The sequence below is a fragment of the Uloborus diversus genome, chromosome 10 (assembly GCF_026930045.1).
Source record: "Uloborus diversus isolate 005 chromosome 10, Udiv.v.3.1, whole genome shotgun sequence".
Lineage (NCBI taxonomy): Eukaryota > Metazoa > Arthropoda > Arachnida > Araneae > Uloboridae > Uloborus > Uloborus diversus.
Window position 1 is genome coordinate 78,328,773 of NC_072740.1, and position 26,803 is coordinate 78,355,575.

At 34.2% G+C, this 26,803-nt stretch overlaps 1 protein-coding gene across 1 annotated transcript in view; it reads left to right on the top strand.

The window, feature by feature from the left end:
* The window catches only part of LOC129231465 (rho guanine nucleotide exchange factor 17-like), a 433,937-nt gene that overhangs the window by 387,556 nt on the left and 19,578 nt on the right, over positions 1 to 26,803 (top strand). The window contains 9 exon segments of the mRNA XM_054865790.1: positions 8,609 to 8,725; positions 11,713 to 11,805; positions 13,010 to 13,186; positions 16,070 to 16,120; positions 17,857 to 17,969; positions 18,725 to 18,813; positions 22,520 to 22,632; positions 25,417 to 25,526; positions 26,641 to 26,732. Of these exon segments, the coding sequence (XP_054721765.1) occupies positions 8,609 to 8,725; positions 11,713 to 11,805; positions 13,010 to 13,186; positions 16,070 to 16,120; positions 17,857 to 17,969; positions 18,725 to 18,813; positions 22,520 to 22,632; positions 25,417 to 25,526; positions 26,641 to 26,732 (955 nt within the window).

The following is a 26,803-nucleotide window of genomic DNA, read 5'->3' on the forward strand; positions in this document are numbered from 1 at the left end:
ACAATGGTTTATTCAGTAGTAAATATTCAAAATGAATATAAAAAAATTCGGTGACCAATCTCAATGATTTTAGGACAGTTCCAAGCTAATGTTCGCTTTTTTTAGTCTAGATCAATGGTTCGTCACCAAGCCTTTTAAGGCTATTAACCAATAAGGTGGGAAATTTATCAGCAAATGCCTCCAAAAACGTTTACTCTGAAAATGAATAACATTTTTTTTTTAATTGCGAAAATGAATAATGATTTTACCGTTTATTTTAATCTGATTCTTTGCAATTTGTAATAAAATCAAGTAGTTGTCAATTAGACTGTTGATATTACAATATTGCTTAATCAGACTAATTCGTTTAATAATTGTTGTTCCGGCCAGTGCACGCCGTTAGTCGAGTTCCAAGTTCATTTTCTTTTTCTATAAACCACTAATATTTATCGATTAAGTAAATTTGATGTATATGATTTCTCATCATTTTGTTTTGGGACCGAACAATCACCCAATCCTGATACTTATTTTATCCTTCGGCGTAAAATCACACTTAACCCCTTTGAGGGAGGTTACCCCTAAATGGAGGACCACTGGACCAGAACAAAAAAATTGGCGGGCCGCATGCAACCCATGTTCCGCAGGTTGAGCATTTCTGCACATACCTAAGCTGTGATCACGGGGCGCGGGAGCGCCCCGCCCCGCCAAGGAAACCAAACGTCAGCAGCCAACAGAAGCAAATCCACCGCCAAAGACGAAGGAAAATAAAGCGACCAAGAACAAGATTACGCGACAGAACGAATTGGGGTTTTTTGGGTTTTTCACCCCTCTGTATCTCAGCCCCATGAAGACCCCCGGAGTTGATTTTTGGTACACTCAATTTCTAGTGGCCCCTGACGCCGTAAACCAAAATACAATCCCCTGGACCATCAGGGGGAGGAGGTATTAAAGTTATAAAATCGCTGTTCCAAAAAGTTTTCGCTTTCTTTGACAGGGCTACAGCCCAGACGAAAAAAGGAATCAAGCTGAAATTTCGCACACACATTCCTTGTGCCCTACTGATGTGCCTTTTGTGCCATTTGACCCCCTCCCCTTCCCCCATCGTTTTCACCCCCCAAATTGTACCTTCCAGGGGTTCTATCACAGCCCCCCGGGGGCTTACGGTAATGAGTTTTTGTATACATATTCTTGGGGGCCATTGAGTATATATACAAAAATTCAACCCCCAGGGACATCATGAGCCGGAGTAATTGATATTGAAAATCACTAATTTTCCCTAAGTTCTTATGTACTTACTCTCAGCTCATAGGGTTTGTTTATCTCGGACTGCAATTGCAAGGTTAGAACAGATCTAACAGTTATTCCAAAGTTGTCTTAGGAAATGAAATTCAATCAAGTCTAAAACACATCCAACAGTTGCAACTAGACGTTAAATCGCGGATATCACAAATTTGCCTTAGCGACTGCGCATGCGCGCAGACTTAGAATCTGAAAACAGAAAACCCAATGAGCTATGTTGTTTGTTTATACTTAAGCAGAGAAACAGGCAGCTGTTTCTAGAAACAATAACTCCAATGAGTAGAGTCCTGTCTCAGTTCGTGATAGCGAAAAACATAATTTGAATTCAAAATTTCAGAATTCAAATTAATTTTCTTTTTTATTTTTATTTATTTATTTATTTATTTATTTTATTTTTTTTTTTTTTTTGCTTGGTGATAACATGCGTTATTTCGTTTTTTAAATGAACTTTTAAACAAAACTAGGTATTAAACAAGACAAAGACTTCTATCAAGAAAAAGATAAATCACCAAACAATTAAAATTATCCCATAAAACGTAAAATAATCCACGATTTAAGAAAAAATGTAATTAAACAAAAAGTGAAAAGCTAGATTAAAATAGCCCTCAAGCTGTAAAACATTTAAAGAAACCTTCATGAAAATGTTGAATAATCTGTCAAATAAAGAAACTGTAATAGAATTTATTGCGAAGATGTAAAATGCTCGAAAGCAATATAATTTAAAGTATAGTATTTTATTATCCAAGAAATTTTTTTTGCAACAGAGAAAGGATACAAGAATTGTAATAAAATTTAAACCTCCCAATTCTCACAAAATGAACATAGAATCTTAATAGTCAGAAAATAACTTGACGTAAAATTAGGCTAACCATTATTGTTCCTTAAAAACACAAAACAGCGTTGTTTCAATTGAAATTTCAAATTTCAGTTGTTTTTTGACTTGATGTTCTCAATTCTAAAAATACAGACAAAGTAATAATATCAATGCAAAAAGATGTGATATCTCATCAAAAACAACCCTGTTGTAAAAATTTCCCCGCCAAGAAAACCTTTAACTTTTCCGCACAAAAAAGAAAACCTGCATCCTAAACCCAAAAACCCTCAGCCATAAAAAGTTATGATATCTAGTTTGCCCGCCAAGTATCTGTCAAACTATCATCCTCCCTCTTCTCCTTTTTCATCACAGCTACTTCCATTAGAACCTCCTCCTACCTTCAACTCCTCAGAAATATGGATAGATCTTTTAAATTGTTTATCTTGTTTGGCGAGAAGCTTTTTGCTCACCAAGCAACCACTTCACTTTGAAAAGCTTCCCGCCAGACAAGATAAACAATTTAAAAGATCTATCCATATTTCTAAGGAGTTGAAGGTGGGAGGAGGTTCTAATGGAAGTAGCTGTGATGAAAAAGGAGAAGAGGGAGGATGATAGTTTGACAGATACTTGGCGGGCAAACTAGATATCATAACTTTTTATGGCTGAGGGTTTTTGGGTTTAGGATGCAGGTTTTCCTTTTTGTGCGGAAAAGTTAAAGGTTTTCTTGGCGGGGAAATTTTTACAACATGGTTGGTTTTGATGAGATTTATTTCACAGTAGAATTCCCTTGAATTTTTACAAAATATATATTTCAACTGGGATAGTTAATCCCTTGATTGTCTTGTTATGTACCGTAAAGTGGGGCTACTTGAGCCTCCAGGGGCTAGTTCAACCCGTGAGGAAAAAAGTGTTTAAAATCCGTCCTGGTCCTATATAACTCAATGTTTATACTTAAAAAACTTTCTATATAACAGGTAGCAGTACTAGGTAGAGGCTGGAGCATGAAACAAAGTTTCTGCTATTCCCGCCTTTTTCTAATTGAGGTTATAATTGAAAGTTGTCTAAACAGCTGTTTTTTGTGTCTGCAAACTTTCACATGTAAGTTCAGGGAAACATCTGATATCATCAAAGTCAAGAGAGTTTTATGTTTCCATTCTATTTCTTAATAAAATAACAGTGTTTTAAGGTTATAGCTATATAATTAACTCAGTAAGTTAGTAAAAGTGCACTGGATGCCTTTAAATGGGGCTACTTGAACCCAGCGTTCAAACAACCCCAAACCACATTTGATCACTAAATTATGTTAAGTAAGGTTTGTAATCCTTTAAAAGAAAGAGGTTAGTTACTATTTATACCCATTTTTTGCAGATCTGGGGATAAAAAAGGTCTGAAAGTAGAAGCGAACTCCTTGAAGTAGGAAATAATGCAGATTATTAAGAGTAAAAATTACAATTGTGTCCGGATTCAAATAATTCCGGAGAAATGTCTTAGAGAATGACATCAGCCTGTTTTGACTTAAGTATATCAACTCTAAAAAGGAAATTAAAACAAGCTTGGGCATTCTGTAGTATTTAGTAGCTAAGAAGAGCAAGTATTAAATACTACCAGAGAAAAAAAATCCACCCAAGCCATTAAATTTAAGGGGTTTTATAGGGGTTTTAGGGGAATTATAGGGACTTCCATTTTTTCTAATGTTTAAATGATGAGTATTTCAATTGGTTTTAGCTGTAGTTAGATTATGTTCCTATTTGAGAAATTATGTTTGCCTAAAATTATGTTTTTATGTACACGTTGATTTTATATTAATTTATATGAATATAATTTGCAATTTATATAAATAGTTGACTCGCTAGAATGTACGTTTTGAGTTTATTTTTCAAAATCATTGGTCCTTCTTGATACCAACACCTGATTTACAGCTTTTTCTATTGGATTTGCTTAGTGGGACCAAGTACCCCAGCGCGGGGCTACTTGAACCCAATTTTTAAAAATAAAAACAAAGTATAAAGAGTTAAAATTGTTTAAAAAAAGACTTTAGGTGATAGCAGAACGTCTGAAAAGTGGTAAAAACAAGATTATCAGTTCACATTATGGGTTTAACAAAGCATTCAGTGTAAAACTCGCAAAAAGTATGAAGTTTCGGGTCCAAGTAGCCCCACTTTACGGTATCTAATGTATTTGATCCTTAACAAGACAATCATTTCTGTTTAATTTACAAATTGCTATGTGGCTCTAAAAATTTTGCGATAAGATTCTTTTTACATTATTTTGCGACAAATGTATTGTTTTCATGAAGATTTACGAATTTTGTTCGTAGCAGGCATAAAAACAAAGGAATGTCGAAGCAATGGTAATTTGTGCCAGTCTGTGAAGGAGACCTTTTGTTTGTTTTATTTTTACAACGAACTTCAACGGATCAAAAATTTTGTTCATTGTAACGAGGATTTCATTATAATGAACTTTAAGTAATGTAAAGGAGATTAAATGGGGACTGAATAAAAATTTCGTTGAAACGGATATTTCGTTGCATTTTTATTCGTTGTAAGAGGATTTCACTGTATTAACTATTGACTGTTTTGCTGAAAAAAAACTACCTTTACCTCATTCCGGCCATCATGTGCAACGCATAACCACAAGTTGAATAAATATTTAAACATTTTTTTAAAACAACAAGGCAATTTTTCCTTCTGTAATTGTCAGTTTCTTACTGTGGAATTGCCATTTGGTAAACCAGAAACAGGTTATCATTATTTAAAGAAATTGTTGCACTGCTTTAGTTTATTATTACAGTGAAATTCCGTTACAACTTCAAGGGAGCGCATATTTTGTTCGTTGTAACGGAATTCAAACAATGTAGTGGCAATGAAATCGGAACTGAATATTTTGTTCGTTGTAATGGAATTTAAACAATGTAGTGGCAATGAAATCGGGACTGAATATTTATTTCGATGAAACGGATCTTTCGTTATATTGGTATTCGTTGTAATAGGATTTCAATTGTATTTCTAAAACTCCTATTTTATTACAGGTGAAGAAATTGAATATTTCTGTGAATTTGTATCGATGGTACAAAATATTACTTTAATCTGTTTTGTATTCGTTTGTAGCAGAGCACCAAAAGTCTTAAATATCTTACTCTCCAGGTAATCTCTAGTAAAAGATGACCTCTATGTGAGTTTTAATAAACTTCACACGGAGCGTTGACAGCAGCTTTTCATTTTTAGAAATATTTGCCGAATTCCGGCTGCATACCCTCCTCTGCTTCAACCCGTCAAGAATGTCCTTAATGAAAATACCTACGAAAATCAAGCAATACTATTCATTGCGACCAGTTAATGAGCATTTTGATGAATAAATAAGAATATCGGGGAAAAAATAATTACGTTTCGTCTCTAATTACTAATGTTTGTATTATGAAAGAAAAACGTAATATTCCAGTAAAATTGAGATTAAATTATTCAAACTAAAATGTTATAAATTACTCATTCCATTGCTGTGGGTATGACATTTGTACGTATATTATTTGCAGTTTAATCAATTGATTTTAATATCTGGCTTTCAATTTTCATCCACTTAAGGTATCCGACTACGTTGAAAAGGCGATTTTCGACCAAAATTCACTTTTTTTCAAAATAGTTTTATTCAACAGCCCCATTCTTTAAGATTATGAAACAGTTTGGTTTTATAATCTGCGCGAATTAGAACTCACGTTATAAGTATTGGAATACTAAGTGTCTGTAGTATAACGCGTGTTAAGTCTAATCTTTACTAACGTTTTTTGAAGAGTGCAATTATTTCTCGATACTGGCTGCGGAAAACATGATTTTGCAAATACTACTCAGTATTCAAGCATGAAATGTGTCATGCCTGTCTTGTAAGTACTTGTGAGTGGAACAGACCACAGATTATGTAAATGATGAAATATTTTTTGATTTATAGCTTTTTTACCGAAAAAAGGTGACAAATTTTTGAGAAATTTCTGGATAAAGTCACGTAATTTGTCATAAACCTTAAAATTCTTGAAATATTTCTTAACCTGCGGTCTGTTTCATGTGTAATATTTATACAAGTGAAAAAATCTAAGCAAATTGTTTATAGATAGTTAATTTTTATTAATACAGTGTTTCTCCTAACTGGTAATTTTCAGTCATTTTTGCCAAAAAATCACCCATTTAAAAAAAGTTATTGATATTATGGTTTATTTTTAAGCAAAATACATGTTTTAAGATCATTCTGCTTCTAAAAAAACATCAATATTATTTCATAGTGTTTTTAAAAAAAAACTGCTCCGAACCTAGTCGGATACCTTAAATATGAGTAGTATAAGTGAATATAAGTTGAACATAGAATCTTTATGTATCTTGATAAGAGTGTCTAGTTTCTAAAAATCAAAATTGCACTAAAAAGATAATTATTTGTACATATTGAGGATGTAATGTAAAAAATCACGTCCGCAACATGTGAAAATTATTATTTTTTAGGTATATATTTTTTTGGACCTCAGATACTTTATATTAAGATACATAATCGCTGCTTATATTTCAGTTTGTAAAAATTAAAAGTCAATGTTTAAAATTTCTAGATTAAAGTGGAAATATACGTACAAATGTCACGCCCAAACAAATGGATTGACCAAAGTTTTAACACCATATTTGCCTGTATGTTTTTCATTGAAGTTATAAATCTGGATATTATTTAAATACCGAAATTGGTTCGTTGCCTAAGATATAATACAATGCAGTATTTAAATAAATTACTCTGTGTAGGGGTGGCGGCTGATCTGGCCCCAGGTTTCTGATCAGTTTAAGTCTAATGCTGACAGGCACTGAGGAACCTCCTGGAGTGAAAATGGGGAGATGGGACTAAAAATATTTTAAATAACTCCCTCTCTTAGTGACCAGGGTCGATGAGAAGGCATATCAGCCTCGTCAGAAAATGAGGGGCCCGTTCCTTGAAAGGGCAAGATTTGAAATCGGAGTAGTATGAGTTAAATGAGTTTTATGAAGGGAGGGAGGGGGGGTCCAGCGATCATACAGACGAGGGGCCCACCATGGTTGTCGATGCCAATGTGCGATCGTGCCCTCAACACATACAAATCATTAGTTTTTAAGCACAAGAAAACTTTTTAGAAAGTTCATACTTCGTATTATAATACATATTGGTTCCTTATATTGGAATTTATATCAATTAAAAACCCAAGCCTAAAATTCTAGGAATAAAAAGCAAATAATGCATGAAAATGTCTGTATAGTGAAGATGGATTGGGCACTTTACAGTTCAACTCGTTTCTTGTTATCGAGATGTTGGACTTAAATTTTAAAACGATAAAAAAATAATAGAATAATTCGCGTCCGGTTACTGTCTGACCAAGTTTAGTGTAGTACATTTGCGGATAGCAAAGACGATTCCATGTGAATGAGCCTAAGAGATAAAAAGGAATTATAGCGAGAGGATTTCGAAGCGAGTGGTTCATTCATTTCTATGTACCTCTGCTTCGAATTTGGAAAACTGGCATCTCTTCAAAGTAATCGATACGTGCGTTTTCGCCTATCAACCGGATGCCCACTTTACCATCTCATCATTACTCTTTCGCCAATTACTTGTAATTGAAAAGTTATGATTGAGTTTTTGAAGAACTATGAATAATTTAATTGAATTGTTGTACTTTTATCCTTTGACTGTGGAATTATCATTGTGTTTTAGTGTTTTATTGCTGATATGTAGCATGTATAATAAACATACTTAAGTACTTAAAATCTTAAATTTTAAACATTTTTAAAATTAAAAGTTTTTCTTTATTGACACACTAATCAGAAACTTTTTACTAATAAAATGGTAGTGTTTATTTCAGTTTCGTAACATTCTTGAAGCATTCCTTTGTTATCGAAATATCTCTTAAAAATTTTGGATGCTGGATGTTTTTACAAGAAATCCTTTTTGTTTTATTCAATATTTAGATTTGCATTATCGGCAAGAAAGAAAGGACTGCCGTTGCTTTCGTTATCCTTCTTTATTCCTATGAATAAAGTGTAAACAGTTCAATAATATGTAATCAAAAAGTTTCGTATCGTGTAATTTCGAAACCGTGTTGTACAAGTACCGTGTTATACAAGGGACGCCTGTATAGCGCTTTATAGCTCATAAGGAAGCGCAACAGGGATATTTCTTATATGATTTCTGAAGACTATTGCTTTCTATTTCAGCGTGGAAAAAGAGGAAAATTTAAACATCTTTGTAAAACTCCAGTTTCAGCTATTTGAATAAAATATCAAGTTAGAATAATGATAACTTTGATATTTTTAAATCAAGATAAACCAACTCCCGAACATGTTCAGATTTTTTGCAATTCAAAATATTTTACTACCAAATGGATACGAGAACTTTCCTTGAGAAAGTGTGATAATAAAAAATATAGCTTAATTTGTGAAATTTATTTTGTTCACTCTTTATATTTTATGAAACATGTGCACGTGACAGTAATATGTTATTACTAATTATTTTATTTGTCTCTTTCAGTTTACGAAGCAGCAAATTATTGACACCTATACCGCCTTCATCAACAACTGGAAATCTGCAAAAGATGCAATTAAAGTGGCTACTCAAGCGAAGCCGGCCTTTGCAAGGTTCCTTGAAGTAAGAGTTTTGCAAAATAGATTTCAATGAGATATCGTGGCTGTATATTGGTGGCTAGTTTCACACCAGTTGTGACAGCAACCAAAAACTTTGTCGCGGGCTCGCTGCGTGCGTTATTGATGCTTCATAATTTAACTGTCAAAATCTTGTACTCACTAAATCGTTTTCACCATTTAAATTAGTTTCTCACTCAGTGTCCACGATCTGTTGGTTCCGCAGTGACGTAAAATGGAACAGAAAATATGTTGAAGGGTTGTATTAAGAAAACAACATCTTTTGTAGAATTTTCGCCCGACGTGAAATCCGCATAACTCCAAATGTAGCATTCTTATATAAATGTTGCTCAGATAAAATTTTAAGCTGACTGGGAAAACAACAACAATAATTACGACACAGAAGCTTTGAGGTTGTAAATCGCTTTTTATGCCTCATTTTTTCAAAGTGCGCATGCACCAAGTCTTTGTTATAGAAATTTTGCTGATGTAGTTTTCGGTTTTACGGCAGCATAAAATAACTCTACAATCTGGTTAAAACTGCGACTTTTACGTAATAATAATTATTTGCTGCGCTCTTTACCTCATAATGGTATTGTACATTACCATGGGTTCAACCTGGTTGCTGAAAATAGCAACTGACTCTAGACTTTAACTCCTTGCCTGTTATTTGAAAAACGCATTACCGTGAGGAATACTTTTCCTGATCTTAAGCCGATATATTAATATAGGTTACCTTCGTATAATATTAGTTATGTTCCTACTCTAAAGTAAGCATGAGGATCGTGACTTAACTTAGCAGCATAATTTGGTTTGATCCGTGTAAAAGGTGTCCTTGTAGCAGTGGAAGAATGTTTGGAAGATCGTCGAGGCAACAGAGATGTAATTGAAGAGGTGGCTTGGATCGAGCTGTGTTCCCTTGCAGTGCCTGTATTCTGCGTAGGTTCTGGATCCATCGAACATAATCTTCGCTCCCTTCATGTGTCCCGTCCGCAGTCTGCGCTGACGGTTATGCCCTTATGAAAATGGTCTATAGAATTCTAAAAAAAATTTTTTTAGAAATACCTATATAGAGTCTTATAGAATTATAGCCCAATTTTCTATAGGCCGTTTTCTCAAGAATTCTAAAGTGAAAAGTTCTATAGGTTTCTATAAAATTAGTTCTATAGAATTCTATATACTTCTTATATAATTCTATAGAGTTATTTTTATAGAATGCTATAGAAATATCCTATAGAAAATTGGGTCATAATTCTATAAAACTCAATACAGGTATTTATTATAGAGCCTCTATAGATCTTCCTATACAACCTCTAGATCCTATTAAGAGTCTCATAAAACACAATGACAATGCTTTACATAATTAATATACGTTTGACAAAACCAAATTATGCCTAAAAATATTTGGTGCAGCAATTTATTTCAACGGTTACACATTATTGTTAGATAAAGACACTTCATAACACTGAACAGTGGTACCATTTGGGAGTGCTAATTGAATATTAAAACCCATATAAGTATAAAAAACAATGTTAACACGTCCAAACGTAATCCCTCGGCCGATGCTTAGTTCAGGAAGGCACTGTTTTAACCATCATCCACAGAGCTTTTACTTTTCAAAGGCATTTACATCAGAACTTGCGGTGGTCAGGCAATGGGATCGATATCCTTAGCTTCCTCAGCAAGGGAGTCCGCAGGTTCATTCCTTTCGATGTTAATGTGAGCAGGGAATCATTGAATGATGTACGTCTTCTTCCTTGCAATGATCGAGGACAGAAGCGCATGGATATTCTGAGTGATTCTCGTTTTTTCTCTTCTGATGGCCTCCGGAGCAGATATACAGTCTAAGCAGATGATGATGCCATTGGAAGGAACTCCTGTGTAAGGCAGACAGCCAGATCCTCTTTAATGGCAATCAGTTCACTTGTAATATTGGAGGCAATTTCTCCAGCTGCGATTTGGTGTTCGAATATTGTTTGATCAGGAAGAATAAGAAAGATGCCAGTTCCTCCTCTGTTGCATTCAGAGTTGAAAGAGCCGTTAGTTTAGGGGGACAAGATCTGGTAAGCTTGAGTATTGTTTCTGTGCCCATCCTTCTAATCCTTTCATGCAGTTCTAGTTTCAAACACGGTTCTAATTGGTCGAAATTGATCTTGACATATGAAAGTGGTTTGACAACGAGACTAGGTTTATGGCTGATGTCAAGATTCGTGTCATTCAGATTGATGTTGTTTCTAATGCCCTTGTCATATTGGAGCGTGGAAGATCTTTTCAACTTTTTCTTTTCTGTCCAGGCCCGAAAAGTGACAATAGAGCTATGTTCTTTGTCGCTGCTCCGGATTTTACTGTTGCAAGTTTTCTTCTATTTTCGAGTAATGTGAGATAATGTTCAATCTCAACGTTATTTGTAGAGGAAACGACTCTAATGATAGTTTTTCATTCTCTGTATTGGACCGCGCTATTTTTTCCTTTGTTGAGAAGAGGATGCCGGGGCCTATTTGGATGCTGCGTATGGTGCTAGAACTGGTCGAATACGTGCAGTGTAAGTGTTGTGAAGGATTTTTGATCTCAAACTCCATGTCGACCAACGTAGTTTTCTTAGTTTATTACATTGAGTGGGTTGTCATTGCCTCGAGAGGTTAGAATTCTGCCTGTTGGTCTGCGAAAGGTTTTTTATTTCCCTTCTACAACCGATTGCATAACCATTGAAGGCATTACTGTATCCGCCACTTAAGGGGCGTGCTCTCTATGTGTTACAGGCTTCCCTGCGAATCAAAATTTCCTGAACTGTACGATTTCACGAAATATTCTTGTGAACGTTATACAAAACATTTATCTTATTATTTGTTAATATATATTTTGTTGTGTATGCCACCAGTTTCACCTTTGAACTATTTCATAAAATTAGAAAATCCATTTCTGACATTTCTTTGCATTGCATAATCATCCTGTAACTGATGTAAATGATATTATAAATTTATCTATGTTTTTTAGCATATGTCAAGGGAACATAAGGGAAAGTTAACGCTGGATGCCTTGCTTATTATGCCAGTTCAAAGGATTCCTCGTTACGAACTGTTGATAAAGGTATGCTATATCTACTAAAAATGCACGTAGTATACATAAAGATATTCATACATCTCATTTTATAGCATGTTATTCAATCCAAGTTGTTGATCCGTTGACTTTAATCAAAATAAATTGTTCTGTTTTAAAAATAATAAAAGCAAAATGTATTTTGGTTGAACTTTCGAAACAAATCCTTATATATTATTTCTGTAGTCTGTTTTTTGTTTCTACGCGAGATCTTCCTCAATTCTTAATCGATTTCTTTGATTTACACCTTATTTTAAAGCTTATCGTGCAGGCTACTGACGAAAAATAGACCCACGGTCTAAAAATTGTTTTTTTTTTTCTGTCAAAAACACCTGTTTTAAAGAACCAGAATGAGGTTTTCGGTTAAATTTATAACTTTGATAATGTAAATGATAAATAAAAAATGCAGCAGTAGGAATAGTGTAAATGTACTTTATTCGTTTATTTTCCTTTGTTGCTGTTGTGCAGACGAAGCTTTCAGAAGCGATTTGTCAACTATCCGATTTTTAATTTTAATGATGCTCGAGTTGGCAAGTCAAGAAAGGGGCGTGCATTGAAATTTTTGGGCCGTCACAAAGGACTTTTAAGGGCCCCCTCCATATTGTTTACCCCTACGTCCCTACATATATGTTACCCTTCGTTTTAAAAATCTTAGGCTCCATTCAAGCCCTGACCCGAGCCAACAAGTGTCCCTTCTCCCCCCCCCCCCTTGTGCACACCTCTGAGGCCAGACACTTTAAATTCGACTATATTGGAAGAAATATAAGTGTTTTAATATTACTTATTACTTTTTTTGTGTATTCCTTGAAAATAATTGAATTCAGCTAACATGACCATTACTATTTTTTAGCATGCCCATAACTAAGTGAGTGTAATCATAATTTCTCAAACTAATATATTCCAATTTATTTCAATATGTATATATATTATATATATCCTAGTTGAAAATTAATTTCCAAGTTCTTACACCGTGAGAATTACTTTTTTCTATGAACTAGAACTGCAACATCACAGTTGAACCACAATCCATTTTTTTGAATTCTTTATCGTGAAAAAAAAACTAGTTATTTATTCTTGTAAAAAAGAATAAGAAAACTTAACCGCGCGTATAAAGCATATTAACCTTTTTTTTTACATTTATGATCATTTGTTCATTGTCTGATCCAGTGAGCCAATTATGCTTTGATACTTCTAGGAACTTCTCAAACATACTCACGTGGATCATCCAGATCATCATCTATTGGTCCTAGCTCAAAAAGAAGTGCATGATTTAGCAATTAAAATTAACAGAATGGAAAGAGAAGCGTTCCAACTGGAGCAAATGCAAGCACGAGTGCGGGACATTGAACAGCTTGTCGATGGAGTTATGGATGTGAGTACCTTTTTTTTTAAGGTTTTCGTTTCAAATACACACCTAGTAGAAGTCTACACCAATACATTTACTTCTAACCAGAGCATCAAACAAATAGTGTAATAATGAAAAAAATTCAAGTAGGTAGCGATCGAAAGAACATATTGAGATTTTTTTTTTTTTTTTTTTGCCGCGAAAATTATTTTCCCTTGTTTCCCCGTTATAGAAATATAAGGTTTTAATATCAGCGAAAATTTTAAGAAAAGTGCCAAATTTAAAGACTAATTAAAGCTACCACGCGATTTCACCTGCATGTGGCAGGACATTCATCTGAAAAGCGTGTGAAAGTTATCTTCCGTTACTCATCAAAACTCGCTAAATTTGGCAATTTTTCTTAAAATTTCGGTCACGAGGGCAAATAATTTATGCGTCCCGAAACATCTTCTATTATGCTCTTACGATTTGCAACTTATTCAGATGTTTTTCAATATTACACTATCGTATGGTTTTCTGGTAAGTTAAATCGACATTCAGTGATACAGGAGAGTATTGGAAACTGGATTTATGTAGATAAAAAATATTTTTAGCTTGTTCAGTTGATGTAGCAGCTTAGGACTCTTGCTGCTACATCTACTGGAAATGCCGAAAATTGAAATAAGTTCAGTTAAAAAACAAAAAAGCACCATCAACTTATTTTCTTATTTTAATCAAACACAGAAGTTTGCTTCGGGCTCCTTAATTTTCTTATATGTGTACTTTTCACTGTCATTGTACATTTGATTTACATAACTGTTTTATTTAGCTAAACTTTTTTCTAAAATTCAATCCTAAAAGTAAAGTCCTTGTATATTTTGATTGTGCAACAACAAAGACTTTTATTTTAATGCGTTAAAATCCAGTTTCTTGCTAGGTTATGCTACATGTCTTGCTGCCCGCGATACGTGTAGCAGTGAAAAAAAAACGAAATTGAGAAATATGCAAAGCTTGTGTCCGGAAAAGTTACCAAGCCTATTTATAATACAAAATTTCAGCTAAATCAAATACTATCTTTAGCTGCCCCATTTGACTTTGAATTTTAAGTAATTTGCCTGATTTTTTACCAAACTGGCGAATATGGAATGAGAAAATATAATTACCTCTCAACTAACGGTATATTAAGTATTTTTTTATCAAGAGTTTCATTTCAAACAATCAAAGTTTTAAATGAGATGTAATTTTATTTTATCATTCCATTTTCGCCAGGTTGGTGAAAAATCAGGCTAATTACTTAAAACTCAAAGACAAATGGGCAGCTAAAGATATTATTTGTATTTGCTGAAATTTTGTATGATAAATAGGCTTGGTAAGAGGCAACTTTTCCGCATATAGGCTTTACATATTTCTTAATTTCGTTTTTTTTCACTCCACCCTAACGTGCAGGTATATACCAATGGTTTTTAAACTGCCATGTAAATTTCTATGCATGGCCCCCACATGGGGGAAGCTGTAGCTTCAACAGCTATGAGACTCTGGTGGGGATTTGACCTCAGACGAGAATATTCTAAATTACATGTTGACAAAATTGAAAGGAAGCCCATTACATGATCTGGCAAGAGGTCCTGTGATAAATATGGGTAAATCTGGACCACGGAGAGATGGTGGATGACCTTGAAGCGGAAACATCATTTGTACGATTAGTAATAGGCTGCTGGTTATTATATTATAATAGATAGGATCAGCGAGAACTCAAATCTTACTACTCGGCGCTTTCTGGCTGAGTTTACTAAGTACAAATTATACACAAATCACGTTTCCACTTCAAAATCATCCACCATATCTTCGTGGTTAAGCTTTAACTTTTTTTTTTTTGCCTCATACACGGGGAAAAATCGGAGTTCAAACAATTTAAAAAAATACACATTACAATTATCTATAAAATCTAATGAATTTTCAATGGAAAATTTGGTCCTTATCAATCCAAATTAAATATTATTAACTCAATAGCTCGTTCATACCGATTCACCAGTATACAGATTGATGATTAAATACTGATTGATGATTTTTGAAATCGCAATTATAATTATAAATTATAATTACGATTTCAAAACGCTCTAATTTTTCTGGTCCGAGTGATTTGATATTTCACCAGAATTATCGTACGGCCATCGAATTTTCTTTGAGGAAGAAAATAAAATAGTGCACAATATTGCGATAAATGGCGCTGTTAGTGTTCATGTTGCAATTGTGGAGGTAGTATACATTATGCGAATTCCTAACACGTGACGTGACGTGACGTGCTGGCTCTGCCCACTGCAGAATAATACTTTTAATACAGGATCATAATGAAGTATTATTTCCCGAATTTCAAGAATTTATTGTACAAGTACAATTTCATGTAGTATTGTGATACACTGCGCAAACATTCATAAACTTTTTAATAAACTAAAGTCAATAAATTTTATGGTGACCTTACCACGAAGATAATTATCAAGCGGTTTTTCAATTTATTGCAAAGTAGCTGGTCAACATTTATGTTGGCATACTACGTAGCATTTGAGATCCAGGGGTAGGTTCAGAATTTCTATTTCTGCCGTCAACATGAAACAGCTTTGTGTCTGATTGTCACATAACATTCCGTCCAATTTCAATGAAGTGAGAATGAAAATTGAAGAGATGTGTTTTAGAAACACGACTTGACATAACTAAAATAATAACTGACGGTTGCCAATGATTTATCCTGCCAAAGTGATAGTGAACTTCTACCACGCGAAAATAAAGGAAGTGTCAAATTTTTACGGAGTTTGTTTCTACTATTCCAAATTAGACTTTCTTTATTTTTTGTTGCAACGGAAGTATATTGAATGTGTACTATGAATTATGTATATAAGAATTTCGAAGTCATTATGTGACCTTTTTCAATTTCAGTTAGTGCAGCCGGATCGAGACTACATTCGTCATGATGTCGTATCAATGCCTGTAAGTATTTTATGCATTTTTAAGAATTATTGATTTATTTATTTATTTTTATTTATTTATTTTTATTTATTTATTTTTTTTAAACACTGTGAGTAATAACAATTTATAGTAAGTAACTATACTGCAGTACTACACGCAAAAAGTTGCATCTGCAGCCGAGTTCTAAATGAGAAAATCCCGTTTAAAGTTTTGCGCCTCCATGTATTTCATTCAGATACACTGTAAAAAAATTCCGAAACTTTACTGGTTATTTTCGTGGAACGTTTCGGGATTTCAGAGGTGTTCACCTATTTCCCCGCAAAATCAAGTATCTTCGCAAAAGAGTTTCCTGAATTGCTAAAAGATGCACGAATGCAGACTTTGCACTGGTGTGAAAAATATTTTTTGCTACCAGTTTAAAGATTGACTGATCATGTTTATTAAGTGTATAGGCTTTACTTTGATTACGACCTGCCCGGATTGACTTATTATTCCCAATGGGAGTAAACAAGTCACTGGGTAGCTGCAATTTTGTGAGGCAGGCAAGGAATATGCTTGGTTCTTGCTTGTAATTTTCGCGTAGCCTTGGCCGTTGTTGCTGTAATGCTTCTAGAGCTTTCTTGGTAAATCAGGAACGTTCTTATCAAACCCATTTAATTTTTCTAGACGGTTCATGGCTTTAACAGGGGAGATTTCCCAATATTTCAGAAAAGTTAATGATTTTTATTGGAAAACGTTCCTGGTTTTTGTAAGGTATGCTACCGGTTGAAATTGGGCATATCAGCTGCCTATTATTTTCCAGGAACGTTTCTGAATCGTTTTTAGTGTATAAGTTTTTCAGATTTTTTAAAAAAAATTTCGCATTGACGTATGAGGCAGTGAGAAGCAAAAGGATGTAAGTGGCAAAATTAAAATATTAGAGATAACCAGTAAGGAAAACCTCTCCTCTTTCTTCGGCAAGAGATAGTTCTAGTAGGCCTGGTATGGTCATGTTATACTACATGACTTAGAAAAACTTTTCAATGAAAGCTTACCGAGGACAATCTTTAAACGCGTTTTACTCAAAACTTGAAAATGTCCACTTACATCCCTTTGCTTCTCTCTGCCTCATATGACCGTAGAACATCGTATTTAGGTGAAATGTGATAAATAACCACCTAGTGACCGTAACTTAATTTTAATAAAAAGTGCTGATACGACTTTTGTGCTTAGCAGGAAAGTATAACACATGCGTCAAAGCAGGCCCGTCATTTTAAAGTTTTCGCACTGGACGAAGGGTTTGTAAATGAAGTTATTATAAAACGTTGACAAAAGTGCCAAAAAAAATCTCTAAGGAAAAATAAGAAATTGATACTTGAGGACCCGTTTGTTTTTCGTATTTTTCACGTAAACTATGGATGGTATATTAACAGCTCTTCTGGCATTTTTTATGTACTCCCAACGAGAAATCTGACTGTGCAGAGTTTAGGCATATTTAGGGGACTTGGAACACCTACTATTTTGTGGAGGTGGCACCCCAATCAGCCAACAAAGGGTGGCACCAATTCTGGGATGTTCATTGATGTAATTTGCATTCTTAAACCTCGATTTTCTTCTGCATAACAGTTTGCTGACGGTGCATTCCATCTAAGTTTCTACAAAGTGACTGAATAAAAGTGATTCGTTAAAACTCTAAAATGAAGTATCAGTTTCAAATTGGTATACAGTTATCAAATGTTTATGGTGGCTTTTTTTAAGAAAGAACAATTTTGTTGTAGGGTGGCCTTGGGACAAAGAAAGAAAGATGTATCTTCCTCTTTTCTGATGTACTGCTCATTACAAGTATGAAAAAGAAAAGCACAACCATGAGGAAACCATCCTCAACATCTGCGTAAGTAACTATGCCTGTTAAACCTTTTCGACATAAATATATTTTGTTGTTAAGATTCATCAGTGGAAGCATCAGCAACAAAATTATCTTCCCTCAGATTCAATCCTTATACTTAATTGTTATTTCCACGTTTTGGAAAGTAAATAACGTTTATTTATTTTTATTTCTTTAGAAACGATTCTAGAAATATTAACATAGTTTTAGAACTTATGACTGTACATTTAAAAAATGTATTTAATCTACGTAAATTACTATGGATGTAGAAAGCGTGATATGTATTTCAATATGTACTGATAATTGATAATCATTATTAAAGAAAATAATGAAGCTCATATTGTGAATCCAAAACAAAAATGTAAAATTCCCATTAACACAAAAGCCCATGGAAGTCAAGACCTACCATGCCCATTTCAATTTTCTTGAAATTCAATTCTTCTTTCTGGGGTATCAGGCAGATTGTTCCGGTTAGTGGATTAGCCGAACCCTGAACCCCCAGTGTTCCCAAGCTCGCTTAGTACTCATTTTATTGACATACAGAAGCGGTGAAGCGATGTGGTGACTGTGTCCAACCAAATTGGGGCATGCGGCGCGGAAATGCAAAGCGCTACAACTAAGACACTGGTCTTCATAAAAAAGATATATCTATACCAAGTTGCAGATCTTTATTGATAGTTCCCTCACGTTTCTATTTTGTGATATTCGTGTATTATGTGACCGAATCGCTTTTAATGAAACACATTTTTTTTAAATTCCAGAATTCCTCAGAATATTATAAGCAGCTTAGAAATGAACAAATACAAACTTCTAACAAGATTATCTTTAGACAATCTGGACATAGCTAAAAGTAAGTTGGTTTTCATGTTAAGCTATATTTAAAAACATGTGTACAATCTAACTACTAAGTGAACTAGTAAAAGTATGCTGTTGTTGTTTTTTTTTTTTTTTTTTTTTTTTAATGTGTGCTTTTAAAGTACATAATATTGTTTTACCTTCGCATAACTTTTGGATTACATACTTGTAATTTCAAGAGCACCATCAAGGAGAAGTCAAAAAAAAAAAGTTTAGTTTTAGTATCAGATTTTTATGGAGACTAATTAAAACTAATGTGTAACTAATTGCAAAACTAAATGTGTAAAACATTTTATTCCAATTAATTGACACTGATATCTTTTGAAAGAAAATAATCATATATATTCTAAATACAACGGCAAAAAAAAAAAGTTCATTTCAGAAAAAGGACCGGAGAGTCAGATGCCATCTATTGTGTGTGATCTGAATCAACTAACACTTTATCTTTCTGGAGATTTCGAACTCCTTGAGGAAGCAAAAGATATTTCGTCCTAATATATATTTTTGGTGCATCCATATTTATCACGAGGAACCAACTAGAATTTTCACATAAAACGCGCGTTGAGCTTAAAATTGTGCGTTTCGAGATTTCGCTTGCTATTTTGAATCAGAATTCGGGGGTTGAGAAACTTTGATATGTACTACACTGTTCACGTGCTAAGTGCTGTGAAAGAAATTTTGGTAGACAAACGTAATGGTATTAACAATAAAAAAAAAAGCTCGTTTTCGACTAATCGAAAGTTATATATCTTTCAGTTTTCTTTTAGAAATGTATAATTTTCTGTATTTTAAGTATGGTTACGTCATGCCGCTTTATCGCTGTTTCTCTACCGGTATCGATATCGACTTATTAATTGAAGAAATTAAAGAGTGTCCTCACATTTGGGATTTTGTGCTCTGTGAATAGGATGAACAGGCTTGTTGGAAAGAACTGGAGGAGATATATTTTGAAAATCTTGATGATACACTCCAAAAAAAAAAAAAAAAAAAACCGCTTTGGTAAACCGTGTAGATTTTACAAATTGGTTTGAAGACTAATACTGCCATGGAAAGATAAACAGCAGTAGGCGTAAATTTTTTAGTTTTCCTTCTTTTTTTTTTTTTTTTTGCTTTTCATCCATAGTATTGTAGCTTTATTGTACAGGCTTGCTTAATTGGTTTCCGCTGAAAATAAAGCACCAAATATATCGTCAAATTTCAGCATTTCACTGCTCTTGCTTTTTCGAAAATAATGAGGAGTTCAAAACGCGTTCCATCAGATAGCTCAAAATATCGTTTCTGCAGATACTGCTTTAATTTTTCACGTCAAATTAACACCCTCAACTTCCATCTGGATTTTACTCAGCTGATAATCGAAATCTAATGTATAATTATAATGTATACGACACTTTTCCTAGCGTGCGTTAAGAAAAGTAGTGTATGCGATGCGCTCTGTTCAGCACGTCGAGTGTGAACTAGACCATTATGTTATGGCAAAAGAAAAACTGCAAGATGCATGTTTGCTCCTCATATTTGAATTTTACATTTCACTGATTTTTTTAAATGTTTTTATGAGGTCTTGCACTTAAAAAAAAAATCTTTAGATGTATACACAATTCCTTCTGTATTTTGATCCTTATCGCGTCATTATTTTTCTAAAGTTGCCACATTATTAGCTAAAGGCATGTAAGGGAGGGTGGCCTAAAGCGGGTATGTCGCCCAAAGTGGCTTTCGTATGCCGCCGCCTAGTGTGCAATCAGTATTAGAGAAACAGCGATAAAGCGGCATGACGTAACCAGACTTAAAATACAGAAAATTATACATTTCTAAAAAAAAAACTGAAGATATATAACTTTCGATTAGTCGAAAACGAGCTTTTTTGTTTTTTTATTGTTAACACTATTACGTTATTCTGACACCATGCATCTATAAACTACGATAGCCATGCCGCTTTCTTTTAATTTTGATTGTAGATTATAATTATTTACCCCCCTCCCCCATTTTTGAGCAAAGTGGGGAGGGCAAAGCGGGTATACTCGCTTTCTATATGTTTTGTTCACAGATGTACTGACTTAGATTCTCTCTTTAAATATAGGATACGTATAACTTTAAAAGTTTATTTTTTATGATGGGAATTAGCTAGTCTATTGATATAATTAATTATTTCTTTATGTTTTATAAACAAATGTGCTGACTTAGAGTTTTAATTTAAATTCAAAAAATGTGACTTTATTGTTATTTTTTTATAATGGCAGTTAACTAGTCAATTAGTTTAATGATTTACTACATCATATTGGACTGACAAATGTACCAAATCACAATTAGTTTAGCTTACTCGCTTTATCCGAACGGCTTCCCCGCTTTGGGCCGCCTGGTAGGGCAAAGCGGGTTTTTTGAGTGTTCGTAATAATTGTTAATAAATAAATATTGGGTTTGAAATAACGCAAGAATTACTTTTTATTCTGAAGTTCAATGTCCCTTCTGAAAATAAAACCAAAATTGTTACGATAAAAATCCAAAAACTACAATTTTCGATCGTTCTTCATTTACCTACCCGCTTTTGGGTCACCCTCCCTTATATGACGCTAACGTCGAAAACTAAAAATGGCATGTATGAAAGGAAACACGCCAAGGGACGCCGAGAGGGGAATTTTGAGAAAAAGCCCGCAAGCGCATATTGATAACTAATATGACAGTTTATATTTATATAAGAACTCTTATGATCACTCCCTCCCCCCCCCCCCCTCGAAAGTAAAATCTGGCCATATAGTGCCTGGATCAAAGTTGAAAATCATCTAAAGCTCAGAGCTAAGTATATTAACGTTGTGAAAAAACTTTTTGACATAAGGACCAAAATATAAAAAGGTTTATGTTAACATCTGACGAAGTTTCTTTATCAGGTTTTAAAAACACCCTCTATTTTTCGACGGGTATTTTACATTTTATTAGAGCTTTTAATGCTGTTTAATTTGGTTTTCGTGTTACTTATGATACATTTTAATGAAACTTTTAATGCCATTTATTCCTTGTTTCATTAATCGATAAGATTTTTTAAAAATATTTTAATGATTGTTAGTAGATTTATTGAGTCATCTGTTGGTTCTATTATATATTTTGGTATACCTAACCATCTACATTATTTTAATCCAGAGGTTATTGTACATGAGAGCTCACGGGAGCTCAGCTCCTGTAATTCTTTTAAATATCCTATAAATGTTTGCATAATAGGTGGAATACAGGAATTTAGGTATGAAAAAAAGTTTTAAGGGCTTTCTTTTCGCATAAGTTAATCTCTGTTTTTCTCTAGCGATAAACTGAATTACACGGCAATTATAGTGTTCCAAAATCTTCAAAATTTCAAATTATTATAATTAGTTATTTAAAAAATATACAAGAGGTTGTTATTGTGCTCACACAGAGATATCCCGATGGGAGGTCACTGTGACCTCCCGAAAATGTCTTTATTTGGCAAATTATCATCATTCGGCAACATTTGGAGTTCTATTTGGTAAAATTTCGAGTTCCATTCGGCAAAATTATCATCACTCGTCCCAATTTGGAGTATTTCCGTTCTCCCAAAAATTTGAATTCGCGGCGCCCCTGTGCTCATATTTCTGTTTTGATATGATGCTTTGTTACTCGTTATGCTATATCTTAAGTAAATTACAGTCAGGTCAGTGAAAAAAAAATTGTTAATCACACCAATTTAACTTTTTGCTCAGGTACAGATGGAAACATGAAGAAAGCGTTAAAGGATATCGAAAATCTTGAAGAAGATGTTGCTCTACTCTCTCAAATTAGTGAGTTAGTTGCAAAAATGAATAATCATCAGCAGGTAAAATAATTTCAATTTAAACTCTACCTTTAACTAATGATTTTATTCAAAATGCTATATGTTTTTGCTATTTGACCATTTAATTAAACTATGAATTCTTCTTTCAGAGTTTTTTTATTTGTTTTTGAATGCATGAAATTTCTGTCAAGGACTCACCTTGTGTATGAAAAAAAAATCAGATTTCTTAGACAAAAACCTATATTTAGGTGAAAATATTGTGTCACTATTAAATTGTTTAATGTATTTCTTTTCATGAATAAAACTCAAACTCCAAGCTTTCAAATAAATTCCTAACACAAGATTGATATTGAAAACGGGGAATTCCCCCCTCTCAAGGAGGGAGGGAGGGGCAAAACCCAAGTTTTAGTAGCCATGATAAAATAAATGTAATTTACGGATGAGGATCAAAAAAGAAATACATTTAGCTCTTTTTTTTTAATGTTTTTTGATTGGTACTTATTTTGGATATTTTTTGTTGTGTGTGTGTTTTTAGAGGGAGAAGAGATTTTTTGTTTTGTTTTTTTACTTTGCGGTTCTTCCATTTCCACTTTTATATTTTTCGCTCTCTTTTTTTCTGTTATACACTGCTCGACATTGAAATGCAACACCAAGAAGGAGTGTTCTGGAAGGAATGAAATTTGGCAAAAATTCAGAGCCAATAAGGAACAATAAGTGATCTTTATTTCGAATTGATATTCAGATTACAGGATAACAGCGTCGACTCAGTAGGATGTAGGACCACCGCGAACGCCGATGTACGAAGAAACACGTCTGGTTAAAAGTCAATAAGAGTGCGGATGGTGTCTTGAGGGATGGCTCTCCATTTCCTGTCAACTATTTGCCAAAGAGACAGGGACAGAGTTTGCAAACGGCATATAATTACATCTCACACGTGCTCGATTGCTGACAGATCAAGAGAGTACGGTGGCCACGGAAGCATTTGTACCCCTGTAGCTGTAGTGCTGGGAAATGCGAACTGTATGATTGGGCGCTATCCTGCTGAAAAAATGCATTTAGTACCCTCTATAGGTAAGGGATTGCCACCGACCACAGCATTCTGCACATATCGTTTGGCCCTTTTAGGGCCCTGAATTTTAACTAGAGATGACGTGGTACCATATGTAATAGCGCCCCAAACGATGATGCCACGTTGTCGAGCGGTGGGGCGCTCCACAGTTGCTGCCGGATTAGGCCTGTCTACGCCACACTTGTATGTGGCGACTGGCATTGACAAAATAGAATCGTGACTCATCTGATAACACGACGTTCCGTTATTTCGTCATCCAATTCGCTCTTGCACGGCATTGTTCCAAGCGTTGACGACTATGCTATGGGGCCAATGGTAGTCTGCTTAACGGACGTCGCACAGTGGGGCGACCGGCGAAACCGCCAAAAAGAGCTTTAAAATGCTTTTTAAACTCTTTCGTTTGTTTGTTTACAAAGGCACGTAACTAGCGAGTTTTTCCGACTTGTTTGGGCTCAGGGTCCGAAGTTCGCAGGTTTACGCAGCTAATTCCTCTTCAGGGTCTTCATACAGAACATTGATGACTAATCAATATTAATTTCAAAAAATACATAAGAGTACATTTTTTTGTAGAGGGTTTTGAAAAAAATGACTTTGAATTCCCTAGTTTTCGGTGCTGATCAAAACCGATTTTCGGTTTGAATGTTCGATTATTATTTTTTTTCGTTCTATTACTATCGTTGGACACGAGAGAAATTAAACATACCTGCCTTAAATAAGAAAGAAAATTTATCGACTGCTTAAAAACATTTTGTTAAATTTCCCGCTACTTATTATTCTTCACCTTCTAAAGGCTCCCTTTAGCTTTGTAGTGGACGAAGGGCTCTATAATTCCACTTCTGATTGCCGAAGAGGTAGACGTGTGCAAATTTGTAAATCCTCAATTAGTTGAATATAGGGAAAAAAAATCATTTTTAAGCGCTTGTTGGAGTTTTCGCCTCACTGTGCGCCATGAGCACAGACCACTTGCAACCAACGGAGGGGAAATGGTTCTGGTCGATATGGGAACATCCAGGGTGTCTTGCACATGCATCAGAATGGAGGTACACGTGGCTTGCAGGGCTGCCACCGCTCGTCGGCGGATGGGTTGATCCACGTGTGATGACGTCACTCTGGCTGCACCTGCACCCCTCAAACTTTCCACATTTCCTTATTTCAACCATTTTTGCTACGGCCCATGTACCGTGGACGAATCTATGTTGGTATCAGCCGCGATTTGACGTGAGAACCACTAATATAGTTCAATAGTACCACCTATATATTGGAATCACCAATATAGTGATTCCAATATGATTGTAATAGTTTAAGTACCTGAATTCATGCAGATTCTACATTCAGGTATTAGGTAAGTAAATTATTTAAAAGGAAATGATGATGAAGAAGTGGAGGGTTTAAATCAGAGATTCAAAGGAGGAATGTCACGCTAAAGCCGCGGTGATCATTCCCATTTTACGCTATGCCGCGGCACGCAGCAGCCAATTATGCTAACGTCCCGTAACGAGTGGAAGACAGAATGAGCAAAACCAATTAAATTATTTTAATCCCCAGAAGTAATTACTTAATTGCTCATTTATTCCCCAGTCTCTTGGCAGGGTATCCTCAGCCAGCACACTTTTTCATAAAATTAGTCTTTGACAGAATTTATGAACTTTTATTTTTGCCTGTATAAAATATTTAACTAATTCATTAGTGCTGCATTTGTTAGCATTTTTTTTGTTTATTTATTAATTGTATTATTAACATTACATTGGTTTACTTAGGCATTGGAAGATGTTGTCAAAGATTTGACCAATGGAATGGTTAAGCAACTACATGAGAAACAAAACCAAGACTCACAACTTGTGAATCTTGAACTGACAATCACAACGCAGTAAGTTAATATTGTGGACAGATTTGATTGATTATTATTAAAATATGTAATTGGTTAAAAATGTAAGATTAATAGTTCTCTGAAAAATATGTAATTCATTGTTAAATAAAATGTGTTGTTAATAGGAAGTACTCAACAATCAAAATTTTGGTACAATCAATTAATTATACTGTTAGTTGTTTTATCACATAAAGCAGGGGTTCCTAATCTTTTTTGTTACGTGGACCCCTTGCCGAGTTTGTCAATTTCTCGTGGACCCCCTTTTTAAGGTACGAATAAGAAATTTATTCGACAGTGAGAGGGGCCCTTTTTATTGTAGATTTTTTAAAAAATCATAAACTACCCAGTTAGATAAGCTTAAATAGGATTTGCATCTCATGGACCCCCAACTTTCTCTTTCGTTTGCATGGAACACTTGCAAACTTATGCAGACCTCTAGGGATCCCTGCGGACCACTTTGGGAGCCACTGCCCTAATGCATTAACTGCTCTGTATTCACCCATCAATAATAACTACTAATGTAATGCACTTACTTATTATGGTGGATGACATTTATGGATGGATCAATAATTACAAATTACAATCAAAATACATTTTAAAAGTTTTCAAATATAACAAAACCGTATTTAAACTTAGAAAGCACGAATATTTAACAGTATGAATGGAAATGTTAAAAATGGAAAAGTTCATCGATTCCAAACGAATACAATTCTTATGATGGATTAGAAGAAGCAATCTACCGCATCAATATGTGTTACAATGGTGTTGTTTCTTACATTTAATTTTTTGTTCCCTACGAAAATTCTACTTGAAACCAACAATCCTCCCTCTTCTCCCTTTTTTTGTCAACATAAGTTTTTTTACGACAGAACATAATTTTTAAAATATATTCTAAGTAACAAAACATGTCGAAAACTATTAAAAAATAAATATACAACAGATTTATTTTGCAACACTGCTTAAAACACAAGCTGAAGATAAAAACATTTTTTTTTATCTTCAGCTTGTGTTAGAAACTAATAAATTCTTCAGATCATCGACATAAATTTAATGTACACTACATAAATTATAGTACATTGTATATAAATGTATTAATTATTATTTATGTTACTAGGGAAGGAGTTGAAAGTTTAATATTCCAATTCTGTTCACCTGAGAAAAGAGCCATATGGGAGGCTGCCTTCAACGACGCGAAGCAAAAGCTAGGTAACAGAATTGACTTCATTAGAGTATTTTTTTGTAAAGAAAATGAACTGAATAATGAAAACTTTCTTTTT